At 37.9% G+C, this 22,660-nt stretch overlaps 1 protein-coding gene across 1 annotated transcript; it reads right to left on the bottom strand.

The window, feature by feature from the left end:
* Positions 1 to 138: 138 nt before the first annotated feature.
* LOC121422852 (sphingosine kinase 2-like) lies at positions 139 to 22,645 on the bottom strand. The gene is made up of 5 exons (XM_041618072.1): positions 22,037 to 22,645; positions 12,012 to 12,161; positions 11,594 to 11,688; positions 2,821 to 2,936; positions 139 to 2,422 (listed from the first exon to the last, which is right to left on the bottom strand). Exons 1-5 carry the CDS (start codon positions 22,527 to 22,529, stop codon positions 1,570 to 1,572), a joined length of 1,707 nt encoding a protein of 568 aa, XP_041474006.1. The 5' UTR covers positions 22,530 to 22,645; the 3' UTR covers positions 139 to 1,569.
* Between the last annotated feature and the right edge of the window lie 15 nt (positions 22,646 to 22,660).

The raw sequence follows: 22,660 nt of genomic DNA, 5'->3' as shown, positions 1-22,660 counted from the left end.
ACTCTAATAGGATGTTCAGTAATACTTGATTAACCTTATGGCCAAGTTTTATTAACTAGGTCCATATACTTGCTAAGTTATGACGTCATTTCAAAAACTTAACCTCAGGTTATGATTTGATGTTGACGCCGCCGCCGTCGCCGCCGCCGTCGGAAAAGCGGCGCCTATAGTCTCACTTTGCTTCGCAGGTGAGACAAAAACTTAACCTTGATTAAGATTTTAATGTTAATAACGTCACCGTTTGAAAAGCGGTGCATACAATACTGGGCCCCGTCTTACAAAGAGTTGCGATTGATTCAATCAGCCATAATTATGTATGGCCAGCAATGTCAACATCTAAAATGCAAATTTGCTCAAAATATTTTCTAGATATGATCCTACATTCATCGTTCTCTTGGAGATTCAGTGGTATTTTCTTTGTTTTCTAAGAAGATTGTGCAAATTTCTTGGGGAAAATATTAGGGTAGGCCTATGGATGGATTTCCATACAGTTGACATTTGAATGGATCAATCCCAACTCTTTGTAAGACGGGGCCCATTTCTGCTATGCAATCGAGACAAATATCTGCTGAAAACCTTTCTATTTTCTTCTCAACTCTCTTTGCACCTCGATCACCCTGCAGAGTGAGAAGATTTGGTGCTTCAATATACTTTTATTTAGATACTTGCCCTTCAAACCAAGAATTGCTAAATGGAGATTCCTAATTCCCATTAAGAAGATCATGCATACTGAACCAACCTTTGACTGCTAACGACAATTTGTCTTTAAACCACACAAATTTACACATATTCCTTGGCAACTTGGATGGCAGCCGGAAAGACATCTAGCATGACATGTCTTCTGCGGGGCTCTCTTTTAATTTCATCAGAATATTTAGTTGTTTTTTAGTAGGTGATTCAGGAAGCCATTCAAAAATTTCCTTAACGCTGTCCAAGGTTATGAGCAAGTGGTATAGTGCGTTGCACTGACCGTCCCTATTATAGCAAAGCTTCAGTCTGCTTCAGGTGTCAATAATAGTAAATTGGCAAAGCCCAAGTTAATATTTGTATGCAATCATTACAGGTACATGTAAAATGATACTAGTATGCTAGCTATAATGTGAACAGTAGAGCCTTTGCACATTTATATTTATTTCATTTGGCCTTGGGGCAAGGCAAGTACCCTGTCATGTTGTATTGAAAATCAAAGCATATAGTTATTCTCCAGCAATCAGAATTATTGTACTGGCTAAACAGTTTGAGAGCTCAGCATTTCTCATAATTCCTATTGATTATTCTAAAATGAAAACTGGTGTCTTTGTCTTGAGTTTTCATACAAACATAATGCAAAAGATTTTTGTCTCAATGAGCTTAAATCAAATTACCTGGTCAGCACAAAACAGACAATATCAAAGCAAGGCATTCCCAGAAACACATACGGTACACTGTAATACTGATATACTTGTATTAATATTCACATATCATATAAAATGCCTACATACATTGTACTCTGGATCAAACAAGTTTAGACTATTATAAATTCTGAATTGTGTACATGGTAGTTATAGTCTAAAGAGAATAGGTGAGTTGTTACATTATACAGTGGCATTTAAATGTTGTCAATGTTCCTTGAATTGGACTATACTTGACTCTCTCTCCATCTACAGTCAAGATACCATCTTTAGTAAGTGGCTCAAGTCTGAAAGCCTTCACAACTCTTGATACAATAAATTCCTCTTTCATAAACTCTCCAGTCTTGAATTTATCTAAGGTACCAATGAGTTTCTTGCGGTTTGTGCTGACGTCCATATACTGTAGCATTATGACACCTTCATCCATTGCCCGACCAGGATGGTTGATAAAATCATTGGATATGTGAGAGATGTATGAGATAAGAACACAAACAAAATCACCTTGAATGACTGTCCAGTATGAAGGCACCTGTTCATCTAAGGATGGCATCACTGATTCACTCATATCATCCAATACAGCAGCAGCAGCACCTTCATTGGACAAACTGGCATTTGCATTCTGGTTGGAATTACGGTTCCTGCCAACCTCTGGCTGTACCTTGCCATCTTCTTGCTCCCTCTGTTGGCATTTGTCCACATTGACATCCTGAGCACTAGTAAGTTTCTTGTCTTCTATTTGCCAGAGATGACGATACTTGGACTCGTCTTTGATAGGAAGAAATGACAGTCGCCCAGGATACTTACGGAGAAACAAAATCCTTTGAACTGTCCCAACTGCAAATCTTGTTCCGCCAAGGAAGCGGAATCGTTCACTCTCGATGTCAATGTCAGCAATGAGACCCCAAGCTACAGATAGAAATGAAAGGACTGTTTGATGGTTGGTCTCGATTCGTACCAGGTCCTTTGGGTAAGCCTGACCCTTGACAATAGCAACAGCAGCATGGCACACTATATTCTTCATGACAGAATCACTGAATTAAAGAAACAAAATGGTTTTATAAAAAGATGATATTTTCCTCATATAATTATGTATTTGGCCATCATAGCAATGTGCTGCTAAAATGCAAATGTGAGCAGGCTTTAATATACTGTAGGTTTTCAGTGAAACTTGTTGGTGACACTATTTTGATCATAGAAATTATATTTTTAATCAATAAAATTAAAGTAATGAAATGTTGTGTAACTTCGGGACTGCGTATCCAGGTGTCACATACTTGGTCTACAAAGTTGCTCAAGCTATAAAGCTCTTCATGACTTGTATTATAAGATTTTTCACGAAAAAAAATAGGGGAGAGGGATTTAGCCTATGTTTTGTTCATCCTAAGAATTTCTGAAGCAATATGAGTTCCTAAAAAGTACATTGGCTTACCCTCTGGTTGACAAAATCGCTGAACATAGAGCATTTCCAGAACCACCTGGGATAATACCAATTGGCATCTTAAATGCTTCTTCTCTGTCTGGTCTCTCTCCAAACCCATTGATGAACTGATGAGAAAGAAAACGATAAAAATAGGCACATAAATATTGACCACCTCTCTCACATTACTTGTTGATTCAAGCTTTGAACTTGTCACATAGGGGAAATAGAACGTTCACATAAACTAGATTTTTGTAACATTGTCACCCAAGCTCATGTTGTCTGGAGTTTTGCAATACACAGGGAGGAGTGAGGAAAGCCATCTACATAAAGGCCCATTAACCTTTGTTGAATCGTGACAGAGTTTATGACGCAATTCTTTGCCGATGCGTCACTTCTGGTGGTGATCAGATGGATCATATCCCTGAAGAAGACCAAAGTGTGCAGTCAAAAATCTTGAAGTAAATAATTTTTTTTTACAAATGTTCAATTTGCATAAGGATCAAAATCTTAAGTTTGTGGATGTTTCACCACTGCAGTTTATAAAAACTTTCATTCAATGTTTGTTCAAATTGGGATAAACTATCAATTTGTATTCACTTGGTCTAGCAGATGGTCTAATTCTCAGATCGTCAAATACCATCATGGCTAAACCTACTTGGTCTACTAGCAGATGGTCTAATTCCATCATGGCTTAACCCACTTGGTCTAATAGTAGATGGTCTAATTCTCAGATCGTCAAATACCATCATGGCTAAACCTACTTGGTCTACTAGCAGATGGTCAATTCCATCATGGCTTCACCCACTTGGTCTAATAGTAGATGGTCTAATTCTCAGATCGTCTAATACCATCATGGCTAAACCGACTTGGTCTAATAGTAGAGGGTCTAATTCTCAGATCGTCTAATACATCATGGCTAAACCCTCTTGGTCTACTAGTACTTGGTCTAATTCTCAGATCGTCTAATTCCATCATGGCTAAACCCACTTGGTCTAATAGTAGATGGTCTAATTCTCAGATGGTCTAATACCATCATGGCTAAACCCACTCGGTCTACTAGCAGATGGTCTAATTCCATCATGGCTAAACCCACTTGGTCTACTAGTAGATGGTCTAATTCTCAGATCGTCTAATTCCATCATGGCTAAACTTACTTGGTCTACTAGTTGATATTCTAATTCTCAGATCGTCTAATTCCATCATGGCTAAACCCACTTGGTCTACTAGTAGATGTTCTAATTCTCAGATCGTCTAATTCCATCATGGCTAAACCCACTTGGTCTACTAGTAGATGTTCTAATTCTCAGATCGTCTAATTCCATCATGGCTAAACCCACTTGGTCTACTAGTAGATGTTCTAATTCTCAGATCGTCTAATAGCACCATGGCTAAACCCACTTGGTCTACTAGCAGATAGTCTAATTCTCAGATCGTCTAATACCATCATGGCTAAATCGACTTGGTCTAATAGTAGAGGGTCTAATTCTCAGATCGTCTAATACATCATGGCTAAACCCTCTTGGTCTACTAGTAGATGGTCTAATTCTCATATCGTCAAATAACATCCTGGCTAAACCCATTTGGTCTACTAGTAGATGGTCTAATTCTCAGATCGTCTAATTCCATCATGGCTAATCCCACTTGGTCTAATAGTAGATGGTCTAATTCTCATATCGTCAAATAACATCCTGGCTAAACCCATTTGGTCTACTAGTAGATGGTCTAATTCTCAGATCGTCTAATTCCATCATGGCTAAACCCACTTGGTCTAATAGTAGATGGTCTAATTCTCAGATGGTCTAATACCATCATGGCTAAACCCACTTGGTCTACTAGTAGATGGTCTAATTCTCAGATCGTCTAATTCCATCATGGCTAAACTTACTTGGTCTACTAGTTGATATTCTAATTCTCAGGTCGTCTAATTCCATCATGGCTAAACCCACTTGGTCTACTAGTAGATGTTCTAATTCTCAGATCGTCTAATTCCATCATGGCTAAACCCACTTGGTCTACTAGTAGATGTTCTAATTCTCAGATCATCTAATTCCATCATGGCTAAACCCACTTGGTCTACTAGTAGATGTTCTAATTCTCAGATCGTCTAATACCACCATGGCTAAACCCACTTGGTCTACTAGCAGATAGTCTAATTCTCAGATCGTCTAATACCATCATGGCTAAACCGACTTGGTCTAATAGTAGAGGGTCTAATTCTCAGATCGTCTAATACATCATGGTTAAACCCTCTTGGTCTACTAGTAGATGGTCTAACTCTCATATCGTCAAATAACATCCTGGCTAAACCCACTTGGTCTACTAGTAGATGGTCTAATTCTCAGATCGTCTAATTCCATCATGGCTAAACCCACTTGGTCTACTAGCAGATGGTCTAATTCCATCATGGCTAAACCCGCTTTGTCTACTAGTAGATGGTCTAATTCTCAGATCGTCTAATTCCATCATTGCTAAACTTACTTGGTCTACTAGTTGATATTCTAATTCTCAGATCGTCTAATTCCATCATGGCTAAACCCACTTGGTCTACTAGTAGATGTTCTAATTCTCAGATCGTCTAATTCCATCATGGCTAAACCCACTTGGTCTACTAGTAGATGGTCTAATTCTCAGATCGTCTAATTCCATCATGGCTAAACCCACTTGGTCTACTAGTAGATGGTCTAATTCTCAGATCATCTAATTCCATCATGGCTAAACCCACTTGGTCTACTAGCAGATGGTCTAATTCCATCATGGCTAAACCCGCTTTGTCTACTAGTAGATGGTCTAATTCTCAGATCATCTAATTCCATCATGGCTAAACCCACTTGGTCTACTAGCAGATGGTCTAATTCCATCATGGCTAAACCCGCTTTGTCTACTAGTAGATGGTCTAATTCTCAGATCGTCTAATTCCATCATTGCTAAACTTACTTGGTCTACTAGTTGATATTCTAATTCTCAGATCGTCTAATTCCATCATGGCTAAACCCACTTGGTCTACTAGTAGATGTTCTAATTCTCAGATCGTCTAATTCCATCATGGCTAAACCCACTTGGTCTACTAGTAGATGGTCTAATTCTCAGATCGTCAAATACCATCATGGCTAAACCTACTTGGTCTACTAGCAGATGGTCAATTCCATCATGGCTTCACCCACTTGGTCTAATAGTAGATGGTCTAATTCTCAGATCGTCTAATACCATCATGGCTAAACCGACTTGGTCTAATTGTAGAGGGTCTAATTCTCAGATCGTCTAATACATCATGGCTAAACCCTCTTGGTCTACTAGTACTTGGTCTAATTCTCAGATCGTCTAATTCCATCATGGCTAAACCCACTTGGTCTAATAGTAGATGGTCTAATTCTCAGATGGTCTAATACCATCATGGCTAAACCCACTCGGTCTACTAGCAGATGGTCTAATTCCATCATGGCTAAACCCACTTGGTCTACTAGTAGATGGTCTAATTCTCAGATCGTCTAATTCCATCATGGCTAAACTTACTTGGTCTACTAGTTGATATTCTAATTCTCAGATCGTCTAATTCCATCATGGCTAAACCCACTTGGTCTACTAGTAGATGTTCTAATTCTCAGATCGTCTAATTCCATCATGGCTAAACCCACTTGGTCTACTAGTAGATGTTCTAATTCTCAGATCGTCTAATTCCATCATGGCTAAACCCACTTGGTCTACTAGTAGATGTTCTAATTCTCAGATCGTCTAATAGCACCATGGCTAAACCCACTTGGTCTACTAGCAGATAGTCTAATTCTCAGATCGTCTAATACCATCATGGCTAAATCGACTTGGTCTAATAGTAGAGGGTCTAATTCTCAGATCGTCTAATACATCATGGCTAAACCCTCTTGGTCTACTAGTAGATGGTCTAATTCTCATATCGTCAAATAACATCCTGGCTAAACCCATTTGGTCTACTAGTAGATGGTCTAATTCTCAGATCGTCTAATTCCATCATGGCTAAACCCACTTGGTCTAATAGTAGATGGTCTAATTCTCATATCGTCAAATAACATCCTGGCTAAACCCATTTGGTCTACTAGTAGATGGTCTAATTCTCAGATCGTCTAATTCCATCATGGCTAAACCCACTTGGTCTAATAGTAGATGGTCTAATTCTCAGATGGTCCAATACCATCATGGCTAAACCCACTTGGTCTACTAGTAGATGGTCTAATTCTCAGATCGTCTAATTCCATCATGGCTAAACTTACTTGGTCTACTAGTTGATATTCTAATTCTCAGGTCGTCTAATTCCATCATGGCTAAACCCACTTGGTCTACTAGTAGATGTTCTAATTCTCAGATCGTCTAATTCCATCATGGCTAAACCCACTTGGTCTACTAGTAGATGTTCTAATTCTCAGATCATCTAATTCCATCATGGCTAAACCCACTTGGTCTACTAGTAGATGTTCTAATTCTCAGATCGTCTAATACCACCATGGCTAAACCCACTTGGTCTACTAGCAGATAGTCTAATTCTCAGATCGTCTAATACCATCATGGCTAAACCGACTTGGTCTAATAGTAGAGGGTCTAATTCTCAGATCGTCTAATACATCATGGCTAAACCCTCTTGGTCTACTAGTAGATGGTCTAACTCTCATATCGTCAAATAACATCCTGGCTAAACCCACTTGGTCTACTAGTAGATGGTCTAATTCTCAGATCGTCTAATTCCATCATGGCTAAACCCACTTGGTCTACTAGCAGATGGTCTAATTCCATCATGGCTAAACCCGCTTTGTCTACTAGTAGATGGTCTAATTCTCAGATCGTCTAATTCCATCATTGCTAAACTTACTTGGTCTACTAGTTGATATTCTAATTCTCAGATCGTCTAATTCCATCATGGCTAAACCCACTTGGTCTACTAGTAGATGTTCTAATTCTCAGATCGTCTAATTCCATCATGGCTAAACCCACTTGGTCTACTAGTAGATGGTCTAATTCTCAGATCGTCTAATTCCATCATGGCTAAACCCACTTGGTCTACTAGTAGATGTTCTAATTCTCAGATCGTCTAATTCCATCATGGCTAAACCCACTTGGTCTACTAGTAGATGTTCTAATTCTCAGATCGTCTAATTCCATCATGGCTAAACCCACTTGGTCTACTAGTAGATGGTCTAATTCTCAGATCGTCTAATTCCATCATGGCTAAACCCACTTGGTCTACTAGTAGATGTTCTAATTCTCAGATCGTCTAATTCCATCATGGCTAAACCCACTTGGTCTACTGGTAGATGTTCTAATTCTCAGATCGTCTAATTCCATCATGGCTAAACCCACTTGGTCTACTAGTAGATGTTCTAATTCTCAGATCGTCTAATACCACCATGGCTAAACCCACTTGGTCTACTAGCAGATAGTCTAATTCTCAGATCGTCTAATACCATCATGGCTAAACCCACTTGGTCTACTAGTAGATGGTCTAATTCTCAGATCGTCTAATTCCATCATGGCTAAACCCACTTGGTCTAATAGTAGATGGTCTAATTCTCAGATCGTCTAATACCATCATGGCTAAACTCACTTGGTCTACTAGCAGATGGTCTAATTCTCAGATCATCTAATACCAACAAGGCTTAACCCACTTGGTCTACTAGTAGATGTTCTAATTCTCAGATCGTCTAATTCCATCATGGCTAAACCCACTTATTCTACTAGTAGATGTTCTAATTCTCAGATCGTCTAATTCCATCATGGCTAAACCCACTTGGTCTACTAGTAGATGTTCTAATTCTCAGATCGTCTAATACCACCATGGCTAAACCCACTTGGTCTACTAGCAGATGGTCTAATTCTCAGATCGTCTAATACCATCACGGCTAAACCCACTTCGTTTACTAGTAGATGGTCTAATTCTCAGATCATCTAATTCCATCATGGCTAAACCCACTTGGTCTAATAGTAGATGGTCTAATTCTCAGATGGTCTAATACCATCATGGCCAAACCCACTTGGTCTACTAGTAGATGGTCTAATTCTCAGATCATCTAATTCCATCATGGCTAAACCCACTTGGTCTACTAGTAGATGGTCTAATTCTCAGATCGTCTAATTCCATCATGGCTAAACCCACTTGGTCTACTAGTAGATGTTCTAATTCTCAGATCGTCTAATTCCATCATGGCTAAACCCGCTTTGTCTACTAGTAGATGGTCTAATTCTCAGATCGTCTAATTCCATCATTGCTAAACTTACTTGGTCTACTAGTTGATATTCTAATTCTCAGATCGTCTAATTCCATCATGGCTAAACCCACTTGGTCTACTAGTAGATGTTCTAATTCTCAGATCGTCTAATTCCATCATGGCTAAACCCACTTGGTCTACTAGTAGATGGTCTAATTCTCAGATCGTCTAATTCCATCATGGCTAAACCCACTTGGTCTACTAGTAGATGTTCTAATTCTCAGATCGTCTAATTCCATCATGGCTAAACCCACTTGGTCTACTAGTAGATGTTCTAATTCTCAGATCGTCTAATTCCATCATGGCTAAACCCACTTGGTCTACTAGTAGATGGTCTAATTCTCAGATCGTCTAATTCCATCATGGCTAAACCCACTTGGTCTACTAGTAGATGTTCTAATTCTCAGATCGTCTAATTCCATCATGGCTAAACCCACTTGGTCTACTAGTAGATGTTCTAATTCTCAGATCGTCTAATTCCATCATGGCTAAACCCACTTGGTCTACTAGTAGATGTTCTAATTCTCAGATCGTCTAATACCACCATGGCTAAACCCACTTGGTCTACTAGCAGATAGTCTAATTCTCAGATCGTCTAATACCATCATGGCTAAACCCACTTGGTCTACTAGTAGATGGTCTAATTCTCAGATCGTCTAATTCCATCATGGCTAAACCCACTTGGTCTAATAGTAGATGGTCTAATTCTCAGATCGTCTAATACCATCATGGCTAAACTCACTTGGTCTACTAGCAGATGGTCTAATTCTCAGATCATCTAATACCAACAAGGCTTAACCCACTTGGTCTACTAGTAGATGTTCTAATTCTCAGATCGTCTAATTCCATCATGGCTAAACCCACTTATTCTACTAGTAGATGTTCTAATTCTCAGATCGTCTAATTCCATCATGGCTAAACCCACTTGGTCTACTAGTAGATGTTCTAATTCTCAGATCGTCTAATACCACCATGGCTAAACCCACTTGGTCTACTAGCAGATGGTCTAATTCTCAGATCGTCTAATACCATCACGGCTAAACCCACTTCGTTTACTAGTAGATGGTCTAATTCTCAGATCATCTAATTCCATCATGGCTAAACCCACTTGGTCTAATAGTAGATGGTCTAATTCTCAGATGGTCTAATACCATCATGGCCAAACCCACTTGGTCTACTAGTAGATGGTCTAATTCTCAGATCATCTAATTCCATCATGGCTAAACCCACTTGGTCTACTAGTAGATGTTCTAATTCTCAGATCGTCTAATTCCATCATGGCTAAACCCACTTGGTCTACTAGTAGATGTTCTAATTCTCAGATCGTCTAATACCATCATGGCTAAACCCACTTGGTCTACTAGTAGATGTTCTAATTCTCAGATCGTCTAATACCACCATGGCTAAACCCACTTAGTCTACTAGCAGATGGTTTAATTCTCAGATCGTCTAATACCATCACGGCTAAACCCACTTGGTTTACGAGTAGATGGTCTAATTCTCAGATCATCTAATTCCATCATGGCTAAACCCACTTGGTCTAATAGTAGATGGTCTAATTCTCAGATGGTCTAATACCATCATGGCCAAACCCATTTGGTCTACTAGTAGATGGTCTAATTCTCAGATCATCTAATTCCATCATGGCTAAACCCACTTGGTCTACTAGTAGATGTTCTAATTCTCAGATCGTCTAATTCCATCATGGCTAAACCCACTTGGTCTAATAGTAGATGGTCTAATTCTCCGATGGTCTAATACCATCATGGCTAAACCCACTTGGTCTAATAGCAGATGGTCTAATTCTCAGATGGTCTTATACCACCATGGCTTAACCCACTTGGTCTACTAGTAGATGTTCTAATTCTCAGATCGTCTAATTCCATCATGGCTAAACCCACTTGGTCTACTAGTAGATGTTCTAATTCTCAAATCGTCTAATTCCATCACGGCTAAACCCACTTGGTCTACTAGTAGATGTTCTAATTCTCAGATCGTCAAATACCACCATGGCTAATCCCACTTGGTCTACTAGCAGATGGTCTAATTCTCAGATCGTGTAAAACCATCATGGCTAAACCCACTTGGTCTAATAGTAGATGGTCTAATTCTCAGATCATATAATTCCATCATTGCTAATCCCACTTGGTCTACTAGCAGATGGTCTAATACCATCATGGCTAAACCCACTTGGTCTACTAGCAGATGGTATAATCATCATATTTCTTAAACTCATCATGGCTAAACCCACTTGGTCAACTAGCAATTTGGTCTAATTACCATTTGGTCCAACCATCACTTCATCAAATTTCCATTTATCTAATGACCAGATGACCTGTCTAGTTATTAACATACACTTTGCCCCCAAAAATGGTTTTCATAGACTAAGTGTTGTTATATCAATTAGATATCAGACGAAATGAGCACAGCACTACAGCCTTACTTACAAAGCAGCATAATGACAATTAAACCAAATGGTAAGGTTATGAACTACTTGTAGACAAACTATTTTAGAATTAGACTAAGTGGTAGTAGACCAAGTGGCAATTTCTCACCTCATATACCAGCCCATCACCAGAAACAATGATGACACCATTGTACTGATTCAGATCTAGATTAACTGCCAACTCATGACCATGACCTTTCCTTTCTGTTGTGATGAAAACAAAACAATGGTCAGTGTAATCATGATGTTAACCATAGATCAGAGAGAGAGAGAGAGAGAGAGGGAGGGAGAAACAGAGACAGAAACAGAGGAAATGAATTGATATGCCATTTCTAGATAAGTACATTTTCTGAATCAAAAGCAATACCTATATTGAAATTTAACCTGAGATTTCAGAATTATTGGCGCAGTCTTATTATGGAAAACAAATTTGATAAAATTGTTGTGAATATTAACAAAATTGAAATTCTTCAATTTTTTTTAAAACTTCCACATCAAATTCTGTTATACTTTCCAGATATTCTTACCTGTAATGATTTCTTTGAAGGTGATTCCAGCTTCTTTGAGTATAGGCTTGACTTCATTCTTAAAGAGTTGATGTGATTTACCTTTACCACTGAATGGATTGATGCATACCAAGTAGTGAGGGGGTTTGGGTATAAGGGATTCTTTCAAATCTATAAATAAGAACATATGTAGTAACATGGATAATGGTGACAGTTCATTCATTATTAAAGAACACTCTGACAAATTGCAATAGAAATTATTTCAGTGATTCTACATTAAGTCCAAAGAAAGTTTTGGTGCCCCCATCAAACAAAATTAGTTGTGGAATAGAGGGGGGGGGGGGTGATAATCTCTGATGAGGACAGAACAGTCTAGACTATTGGACAGGGTGAGACATTATCGCATCATTGAAACAAGACTTTAGTCACTGAAATACAATAACATGTAAATATTGCATGCATATTTAATAATTTTCCTGATCTTCACAAAAAGTTTATAATGTTTTCGATCAAGGCCATGAGTGAGAAGTATAAATCTATTGTATTACACTTTAAATCCTTCAGCTGTGGTTTACTGGTTTTCTAATCACTGTCCAATACATTGTTGTGTGAGTCATCAGTACTGACTAATCAATATCAGTTATCTGGTCGAGCTATCAATACAGATTGCAATGTATCACTGTTACCAATATATTGTATACATATACCATATAAAGTATTAGGGTCATTCCATCTGGATTCACCCAGTGGTTGCACCCGACCGTCTCAGAATTTGTTGTAATTTGGTACACATAAAATTCCTCATGGCCCAAGCACAAAACAAATTAGTCCAATCGGTCGGTCGGTTCTCGCGCTACGGCCCGCCCTTTTCTCCTTGTTTTGACAAAAATGGGCGTGACCTTCAACTTTCAATGGCCACTGCGTCGTAACGTGTTGACCAATTTTGACAAAAATTATGCAAACGAAAAAAATGAAAAGGAAATACAATGCAAACACGGTTTGGAGTCCAAAGCAGAAAGTTGCTGGTCTGGAGCAAACGACAGTGTAGCAAAGCCAGTGGGTATGGGAGATTGGGCTAGACTGTACAAGGACCATAAATATAGTAAAATTCACAGAGCAAAATGCTGGAAATTTGGTCAAAATTGGGTAACAAAAAAGTATTCCGGTGAAACAGTTCTAGGCATGTCTTTATGAATATTCATTAGGTGGGCTCATGATGTCATATCCCCATTTGTTCTTTTGTATTTTACTAATTAGATTTATTTTTAACAAATCTATCAAGAACTAAAACAATTGGATTGACAACTGATTAAGTGCATTAGGTATTTATTGCTCCAACTTAATTTATCATAAAGTACACACATATATATCATAGAGACGTATACTAATTATGCTAGAGTGCAGAGTTATAAGCGCGCGTACTTAACGTCTGTGATTGCGCAGAGCGTGGTCGTCCATTGCTCGATAGGTCTTCATTTGCAGAAGTACCCGGATGTACACATAGCTCATGCGTTGTAACGCAGCCTTTTTTTCTTGAAGAAAAGAATCCAACCTCATTACAATCGAAAATATTAATGACAAATTGCATCTCAATTAATTAAATGGGGATTATGCTGTGAATTTGGCATTTATACCTGACTTCTTGGGATAGAATTCTCTTATATAATATTTGCATTTACCTCTCTGTTTATATGCCTATTTTAGATAATAGATAACAATATTTATTATATCAGATAAAACTAAAAATATACAACGAACATTAATGGAAAGATTGACAATTAATTCAAGACAGAGAATTAGCCCATCTTCTCTGCTGGATTTCCCTACTTTTAAATGCATCGTCCTTTTCTACATTTCATTCATTCACGTCATTTGATGTTTTCATGACCAATTTGTTCATGTTGGATATAATATTTCAATTTCTATATAGGCCTACTATAGGTAACTTGCTTTAATTTGTATGAAATAAATCATTTTTCTAATGTACAATAATTTGTATAACTTAGTGTTTTGATCTTTGATTATACGCTATTATAATAGCAAGTAGCATAAAGGGTATCTCATTACTGTTCTTGGCGTTACACCAGTGTACATTCTAAATTCCAAGGTTTTACAATAAATCCAGATCGGCTGTGAATAGTGACCAGCCGAATATTAGATTAGATTTAAACCATATAGGATTTAAACATATCAAGTTAAAACATTTGAATTTAAATCATTTGAGATTTAAAAGTTAATCCTACAGATTAAAAATATATCAAAAATTTGGCTGGTTACCATTCACAGCCGATCTAGATTTATTTTAAATCCATGGAAGTTGATTTTTTTTCTCATAGGAACAATCATTAATAAATTCCCAAAATCTGCAGGCCTATATGGCACCGAAAATGAAATATTGCTTTAGCAATAATAATCTTTGTAGTTTAAAACAAATATCCTCAGTCTTCCCATCCTTTTTCTTCTCTTCTCCTCCTCCTCCTTATTCCTCTCCTTCTTATTATTCTATCCTTGATTTGTTCACATAATATTGGTCCAATCATTATAGGATCACAAACGCCGACCATAATATCAACAGAATATTTTTGCTGGTTTGCCGATCTGCATAGTATTTCAGCCGGAGTGAATCAAGTTTAAACTTTCCAGTAAATCAAGGTGAAATTATTGTATGTTGCCGTCAAACATGCATTATAATTTGTTTACTCTCCAAAATATTGATATGTTTGCAAATTACAAGTCAATAATACCCTGTAAACATCCTACACTTTACCCCATTGCTAGGCCTCCTCATTGCAAAATTGTACTATGCATGCGCCATCGATGTTTAAAACCACTGTGGGGAAAGGAGTTAGGCCCTATTCTATATTTCATTTCTATGTGTAGATCTACACTACAGTATAAGGAAAATAAAGTATAAAAATTATCAAAAGTAAAGAAATAAATTATCAGCAATCAGCATCATAGTAATTAGGAAACTATACTTGAAAAAAATGCAATCCTGTTTTTTTTTCCGATACCTTGTGTGAAACTGTGAAAGGGCCTATGAAATTTCTGAGGTCAACTTGGACACCAGATCATGTTTGCAGGACCTAGATCGAACGATATGCCTACATGTAGGCCCGCATGTTATTTTCAATATTCATCCCTTCCAAATCATCAGAAAATAGAAGTCGTATATATATATTACATTGAAATGTTATGACCAAAGCAAAAACAATTGGGGATCGTTAGACTGTATTATTTGTAGGATATATTATGCCCTATTAGGCGGTTATGTCCTCAGTTTTGATAGATACTTTGTTGATTTGAACTTTAATCCAGTGCGATTTACAATTTTGCTTTTCCATTTGCTTTCGCGCTCATATGTCATAATTTTTTCCTGTTCTGTGCTCATCCATATACATGCCTTATACGTAGGTATTGTACGCGCATGGCAGGATGTGAAGACCTACGCGTAAATCTTAGAGATTTGACGAAGTACGCCCTCTAGTGTTATTAGTATATATCTCTATAGCTTATTTTTAAATATACTTTGTACTTGGTCTCTCCACTCGATTGTACTGATCAAAACTCAAAAGCCCGATTTGCAAAGGACTATAATTCCCCCGAAATAACAAAAACTAGCTCATTTAATGGAGATAAAATATATTATGGTCTACATTATGATTCCCATCAATATTCTTTAATGGAAAAATAGCCTCAGGCTCTCTTCGGATCACCGACGAGTTCTTTTCTAAAGTCGATCGGCACCGACACCTAATCACCATGCTCACTTTTCCTACAAAATCTTCCGAAATTTAGCCCTAGAAAATATGAAAATATTGTGAGCATTGAATTCATACTTGGCTGTGCAATCATGATACAAAGATTGTTGTATAAATCCACATTCAAGTATTCAAAATAATATCAATACGAAGAAATCAGACTTTTAAAAAAGACTGGATTTTGAGTGACACTACACCAAACATATGGCGTTGTATGGCTTCCCGAAAGCTGATTCCGCGTTTGCTCACTTTTCATTCCTGTTATCCTTTGCGGTGACATACGCCCTCATGCGACGAACGCCAATTGCGATAAGGTCTAATGACGGTCCACAAAGAAAGGACACACGCAAAGTTTGGACTCACTGCCATACTAACCTCGCAATACGTGTGAGTGGGCCCAGGCTGAGAACATTGGTTCACTGCTACCATCCTGCCTGTGGGGAATCTACAGGTAGGACTATATGGTATGCCAATGCTCTATAGAGCACACACTTTAAAAAATCATATCACTTTTGTGACCAAAATAATTAATTTCCATACAGTTGCAATTCAATTTTCATCAGTAACTTAGAAAATTATTGTATTCACAAGAGCGCTCAAAAACTTGAATTTTTGGCATATTTTTGTGTACGCCCTCTATTGGTGGAAAGTAATACTAATATGGCAAGAAAATTGTCATTTTTTAATCTATTTTCAATAAAGAAAAAATAATTTAAAGAATCAAAATTACTTAAGAGCCAAGTTAATGAAATTGAAAAGCTGTAATGGAAACTTACAGTGTAAAAAATCAAGCATTTGTCCAAAAGAAAAAGAGAAAATAAGCCAAACATTGTCAACCTTATTCACATGGAGATGCAACCGAGAACAAGATTATATCATAACCTTGTTCATTGGATCTGGATGTAATACAATGCAGGACCATTCGGTATTTTATAGATCTATGGCAAATATAGCGATCTTCAACGCTTATACATAAGCGTCGAAATCTGTAGCCATCTTGTTGTATTAGTCTATATTATACGACGTGTCAAACTGTAGCGAACTAGTTCGCTATTTTTCGGATCTCCTCTACATATACACAACAGGAAATTGTTGCAAACTAGTTCGCAATTTCTCATCTCTTCTCTATATATTATACAACGTGTCAAATTGTAGCGAACTAGTTCGCTAGTTTTCGGATCTCCTCTACATATACACAACAGGAAATTGTTGCAAACTAGTTCGCAATTTCTCATCTCCTGCCTATACATTATAGAGCGTGTCTAATTGTAACGAACTACTTTTCGGATCTCCTCTATATATATATATACAAGGGGGAATTGTAGCGAACTAGTTCGCTATTTTTCTTATCTCCTCTATCAATATATGAGGGGGAATTGTAGCAGGGTGACCAGACGTCCCGTATTTCCCGGGATTGTCCCGTATTTTGCACCTGTGTCCCGGCGTCCCGACAAACCCTTCCCGGGAAGCCTATTTGTCCCGTATTTCAGAATATTGAACAAAATGTAGTTAATACATTTAAAAGTGACGAATTTTCATTAAATAACCAACAGCTGACGAAGCAGGGACAACAATTAAATCGATACCTGTAAACTTTTGCAAGTTCTGCGGTGATTTCTTGCTAAACCAATATATTGCAAAGGAACTGGCCTCCTGCCTGTGTGTGGCAGGCTCCTAGCTAGGCAAGTGTAAGGCTGGCTTTATTCTTTTCCCTTATTCTTTCTTTCTTTCTTTTGTTTCTTTTCCTTCCTTCCTTCCAGTTTTCTTCTTTCTTTCTTTCTTTCTTTCTTTCGTTCTTTCTAAGAATGAAGGAAACATGTTTATTTCCTTCATCATTTCTTTCCACCTTTTTCTTATTTTTCCCCTTTGATTCTCTCGTCTATTATTTTGTCTTTCAGACATTTATTCATCTTCCCTTCCTTTCTTTTTTTCTTTCTATATTCATTTCAAAGAATGATGGAAACCTTTTTTTATATCTTATTATTTCTTTCATCCTTCTTTTATTCTAACTTTCTGTTATTTTTTTCTGTTTTCCTTTATTTTCTTTCATTCTCAACCATCTCTTTTCTTTCTCTCCTTCATTCTTTCGTTCACCCTTACTTCCAATTCTATATATTTTTCACAGGTCTAAAGGCCTGGTCACACTGCCCGAGCGTTGTTGGAGCGGTGGTGGAGCGGTAAGGAAAGAGGGTCGAATTCGATCGCTCTCGAAATTGGGGAAAATTTCGATAACAAAAATCGAAAACAAAAAAAAAACAATCGAAATCGAAGATGGTGAACGGTAGTGAGCGGTGATGATTTTTTTTCTCTCCGCTCCACCAACGCTCGGGCGGAGTGACCATGCCTTAACACTTTGTGTGGGCTTCTTTGTTGATCTTCGTTTGTCAACTGTCCCATATTTCATTTTGTGAAATCTGGTCACCCTGAATTGTAGCGAACTAGTTCGCTATTTTCCAGATCTCCTCTATATATATACGACAGGAAATTGTAGCAAACTAGTTCGCTATTTTCCAGATCTCCTCTATATATATACGACGGGAAATTGTAGCGAAGTAGTTCGCTATTTTTCGGATCTCCTCTGTTTACGAGGGGAAATTGTGGCCAACTAGTTCGCTATTTTTCGGATCTCCTCTATATTATATACATGAGGGGGAATTGTAGCGAACTAGTTCGCAATTGTTCGGATCTCCTTTATATATATACGAGGGGGCATTGTAGCGAACTAGTTCGCTTTTTTTCTGATCTCCTCTATATATACACGATGGGAAATTGTTGCAAACTAGTTCACAAATTCTCATCTCTATACATTATACAACGTGGCAAACTGTAGTGAACTAGTTGGCAATGTTTCCAAGGCTTACATTATTGTGAAGGCTTCAAAGTGGAAATCGACAGGTTTTGCCTGTATTGGTGCCATATTTGTAAGGTTGCTGTACTATTTAAAATGTTTACATTATTTTGATAGGCTGAAAGTGAAAATCCACAGGTTTGGTGCCTATCTTTAGCTGGATTGGTGCCATACTTCATTGCTGATATATCTGTTATGCTTTTATATTTTAATTGTTTCGTTTTGGTTGATGCGGAGGCTCACAGTTCTGAATTGTGGTTTTAAAAATGTTGATATTGGTTTATGTATTTATATTAAAAAAAAAACTTTGTACAATATTTACTGACCATTCCACAGATCTTCTATTTGATAGTGTTTCATTATTTTCTTGCATATCTCGCAGTACATTTGAGGTTGTGTAGGAAAGCATTTAAAAGGCGTTACGCACGCCGTCACGTAATGGGAGATATGAATATTCATGAGCTCCCCTTGCAGGATTGGTACCTATAATGCTTACCCATTTGGTCTCATCAGGCCCTTCGAATCAGGCCGGATGGGCTAACAAATAAATAAATGAGAATTTCATTGTTTTTTATTCAGGATTATATTGAGTATTTCTACAACAATATCAAAACAATTTGAAAGCTCCAAATAGTCTTAACTTAATCAGTTTGTTGGGGCCGATGTTGGCCGCAACCATTCACTCATTAAGGGTGACAAGAACAGATGAGAGCGAAGGGACAGGCAGATAATGTGGTGTGTAGTGTTTAACCATAAACAGAAGAAAAACTGAAAAAAAAAACCTAGTATAATAAGGTTCCAGGATTATACACGTATGTCTCCTGGTCAGCTGCGCCCATGGTCAGCAGCCATGTATAATTATCAGCCTCTATATATATCAGCGGCTGGTAATAAACAACTGCAAACCCATGGTCAGCAGCCATGTATAATTATCAGCCTCTATATATATCAGCGGCTGGTAATAAACAACTGCAAACCTACAGTCAAAAGCTAATGTGCAGCTTCCAAAAGAATGAACAAGCCGCGACGACTTAGTTTTGTGTTGTGCGCGGGATAATTCCCAGCTACCGGGCCTTGCCTAATATATCTCTGCATTTAGATATCAATGATGTCACATTCTAATGCATCAAAATATGATACAAATTTAAATTTAAATATAAATTTAAATTTGAATAAAATTTAAATAAATTTAAATTTAAATAAAAATTTAAATTTAAATTTAAATCGACATTAATGTTATATATTTATGTATGTATATTTATTTTCATGCGTTTATGTCCAACAATTGCATCATTATACATGTCACGCAATGTTAATAAACTTCAGTATGCTCAGAATACAGCTGCCATGGTTTTAACTGGTACGTCAAAATATCAACACATCTCACCAATTCTCCAAAAGTTACATTGGTTGCCAATCCGGAAGCGTATAGAATTTAAAATACTTCTTCTCACTTGGAAAGTGTTAAATGGTTTGGCACCAAAATATCTACAAGACCTTGTCATGCCCTATGCACCAGCTCAAAGCCTGAGATCATCACACCAGCAACTTCTTAAGACTCCCAAGACACGTGTAGCATATGGTGTAGGCCTAATATGGTGCACGAGCTTTCTCTGCCTCAGCACCTTCTCTCTGGAATAATTTGCCGTTAGATTTAAGAATTATACAATCACTGGAGACCTTCAAATCCAAACTGAAATCTTATCTTTTCTAACAGTATTAGTTATTGGCACTTTGACACTCATCCAAACTTTCTCATTATTTCTTTTCTTGTGCGCCTCGGAATAGAATATTTCTAGATAGATGGCGCTATATAAATGCCCATCTGCTATCATTATAATTATTTTTAAAATCATAACGGGGAGGACTATTTTTCCTCGGCGGGATGACCCTAGACCCATGTGACCCAAAAGTGATTAGGTTTCGCGGTCTGTTGGTAAAGTTTCACCACACCCGAATTGGTTGTAGGGTGGTAAAAAGAGACAAATCAAACAGGAATATCAAGAATAAAATTTGGAGTTACAAGTTATAATGACAAATAAAATATGCATGATACATGAACGCTTTCATTTTCAGCATTGCAATTTTGTCAGCACATTAGTAATTGACTAACTCCAAGTACGTACACAATTTCAGAGTTGTTGGTCGACCCGTGGCCGAAATTCCCCCCCCCCCCCCCCCGACCCGGCTGTGATGTGAGTCAAAAGGTCTGGCCTGTTTAGTGTTAATTTGTTGAAGTATAGTTTTAAATTTAATTGCTTTAAAATAAAATATAATTCACCTTTCATGTACTTGGAGCAATGTTTGGTTGATTAATTAAACAAGCTTAAAAGTAATATTGCTCAAGGGCCTGCTTGTAGTATTATGGGGAAAACTTAGGAGTTCTCTTCCTTCTTTCCCCTCCCCTTCCCCTATTTCCTCTTTTACGTCTATCCACGTCCTCCCCCTTCATTTCCTCCACGATCCCCTCCTCTCCTCTTTCCCCCTCCTCTCCCGACTTAACCTCTTTCCCCTCCCTTCCTCTTCCTTCTTCCCTCCTCTCTCTTCTTTTCCTCTTTCTCCTCCCCATCCTCTTTTCCTCTTCCCCTCTCCTCCTCTTTCCCCTTTCCTCCTCTTCTTCCCAGCTCTCTTCTTTTTCCTTTCCTCCTTTTCCTCTTTCCCCTCCTCTCCCTTCTTTTTCTCTTTCCCCTCCCCTCCGTAAATAGCAAACTAGTTGGCAACAATTCCCCCCTCATTTATATGTAGAGGAGATCACAAAAATTTCGAACTAGTTCGCTACAATTTGACACGCTCTATAATATACAGAGAGGAGATGGGAAATTGCGAACTAGTTCGCAACAATTCCCTCTTGTGTATGTAGAGGAGATCAGAAAAATTGCGAACTAGTTCGCTACAGTTTGACACGCTCTATAATATATAGAGAGGAGATGAGATTCAATGTCTATATAGAAGAGATCAGAAAAATTGCGAACTAGTTCGCTACAATTAGACACCCTCTATAATGTATTGGTAGGAGATGAGAAATTGCGAACTAGTTTGCAACAATTTCCAGTCGGGTATATGTAGAGGAGATCCGAAAAATAGCGAACTAGTTCGCTACAATTTGACACGTTGTATAATACAATGTTTATCAGAGATGAGAAATTGCGAACAAGTTTGCGAACAATTTCCTGTTGTGTATATGTAGAGGAGATCCGAAAAATAGCGAACTAGTTTGCTACGGTTTGACACGTCGTAATATAAACTAATACAAGGAGATGGCTACAAATTTTGATGCTTATTTATAAGCGTTGAAGATCACTATATTTGCCATCTTATTATTTCCCAGGACCGTTGCATCATTGAATGAGTGGCTGAGAATAGGGCCAGATCCACCTCTTTTTCATTACTAGCATATATAAAAAAAATGTCTTGGTCTGAAATTACACTATACTCACCATTCATACTTGCAAACTCTACTCCTCGAAGAAGAGCCCAAATGGTGAGATACCATTTCTCAACCAATGCAGCATTCTCCTCATGCATCTCAAATTCTTCAGCTATCAAAGTTAACTCTTTTCTCCGGCGTACTCCACCATTTTTAGGATTTTTGTTATACTTGTAAGCAAAAATCTGCAAGCATACACTCTTGTCTTTTAATTCATATCTCGTCGACCTTGTTTTCTGCTTTCTTGTTGTACCATCACCGCTGCATTCCTTTAGCGACTGCTGGTCGACAGCTCCCCCGATTCTTCGGCATCCAACGATATCAGAGAACGCTATGCTGTCTCCTTTCAACTGTGCTCCATTAACGGCCTGATAAGTGATTTTATCACGGTGTATTGAGATGTTAGCATCACAAGAATGTTTTCCTATGGTAAGATGAAATCTATCCTTCGTAAGGATACTTTCATCAGCTGATAAATAGGGAGGTGCAACGCAAATCGACATTTTGCTTGCGCTTTTGCCGGCCGACGTCCCTAGCAGCAGCTGCTCGAGCCCGCAGTTGAACCGAGATCAGTCTAGTATACGTCCAGATCCAGTCGAGTCGAAGCCAAAGTACCGTATACCGTACCGTGCTT

Source organism: Lytechinus variegatus, chromosome 10, assembly GCF_018143015.1.
Source record: "Lytechinus variegatus isolate NC3 chromosome 10, Lvar_3.0, whole genome shotgun sequence".
Taxonomy (NCBI): Eukaryota; Metazoa; Echinodermata; class Echinoidea; order Temnopleuroida; family Toxopneustidae; genus Lytechinus; species Lytechinus variegatus.
Note: the sequence above shows the minus strand (reverse complement) of the source record. Positions and strands in the feature narration are given on the sequence as shown.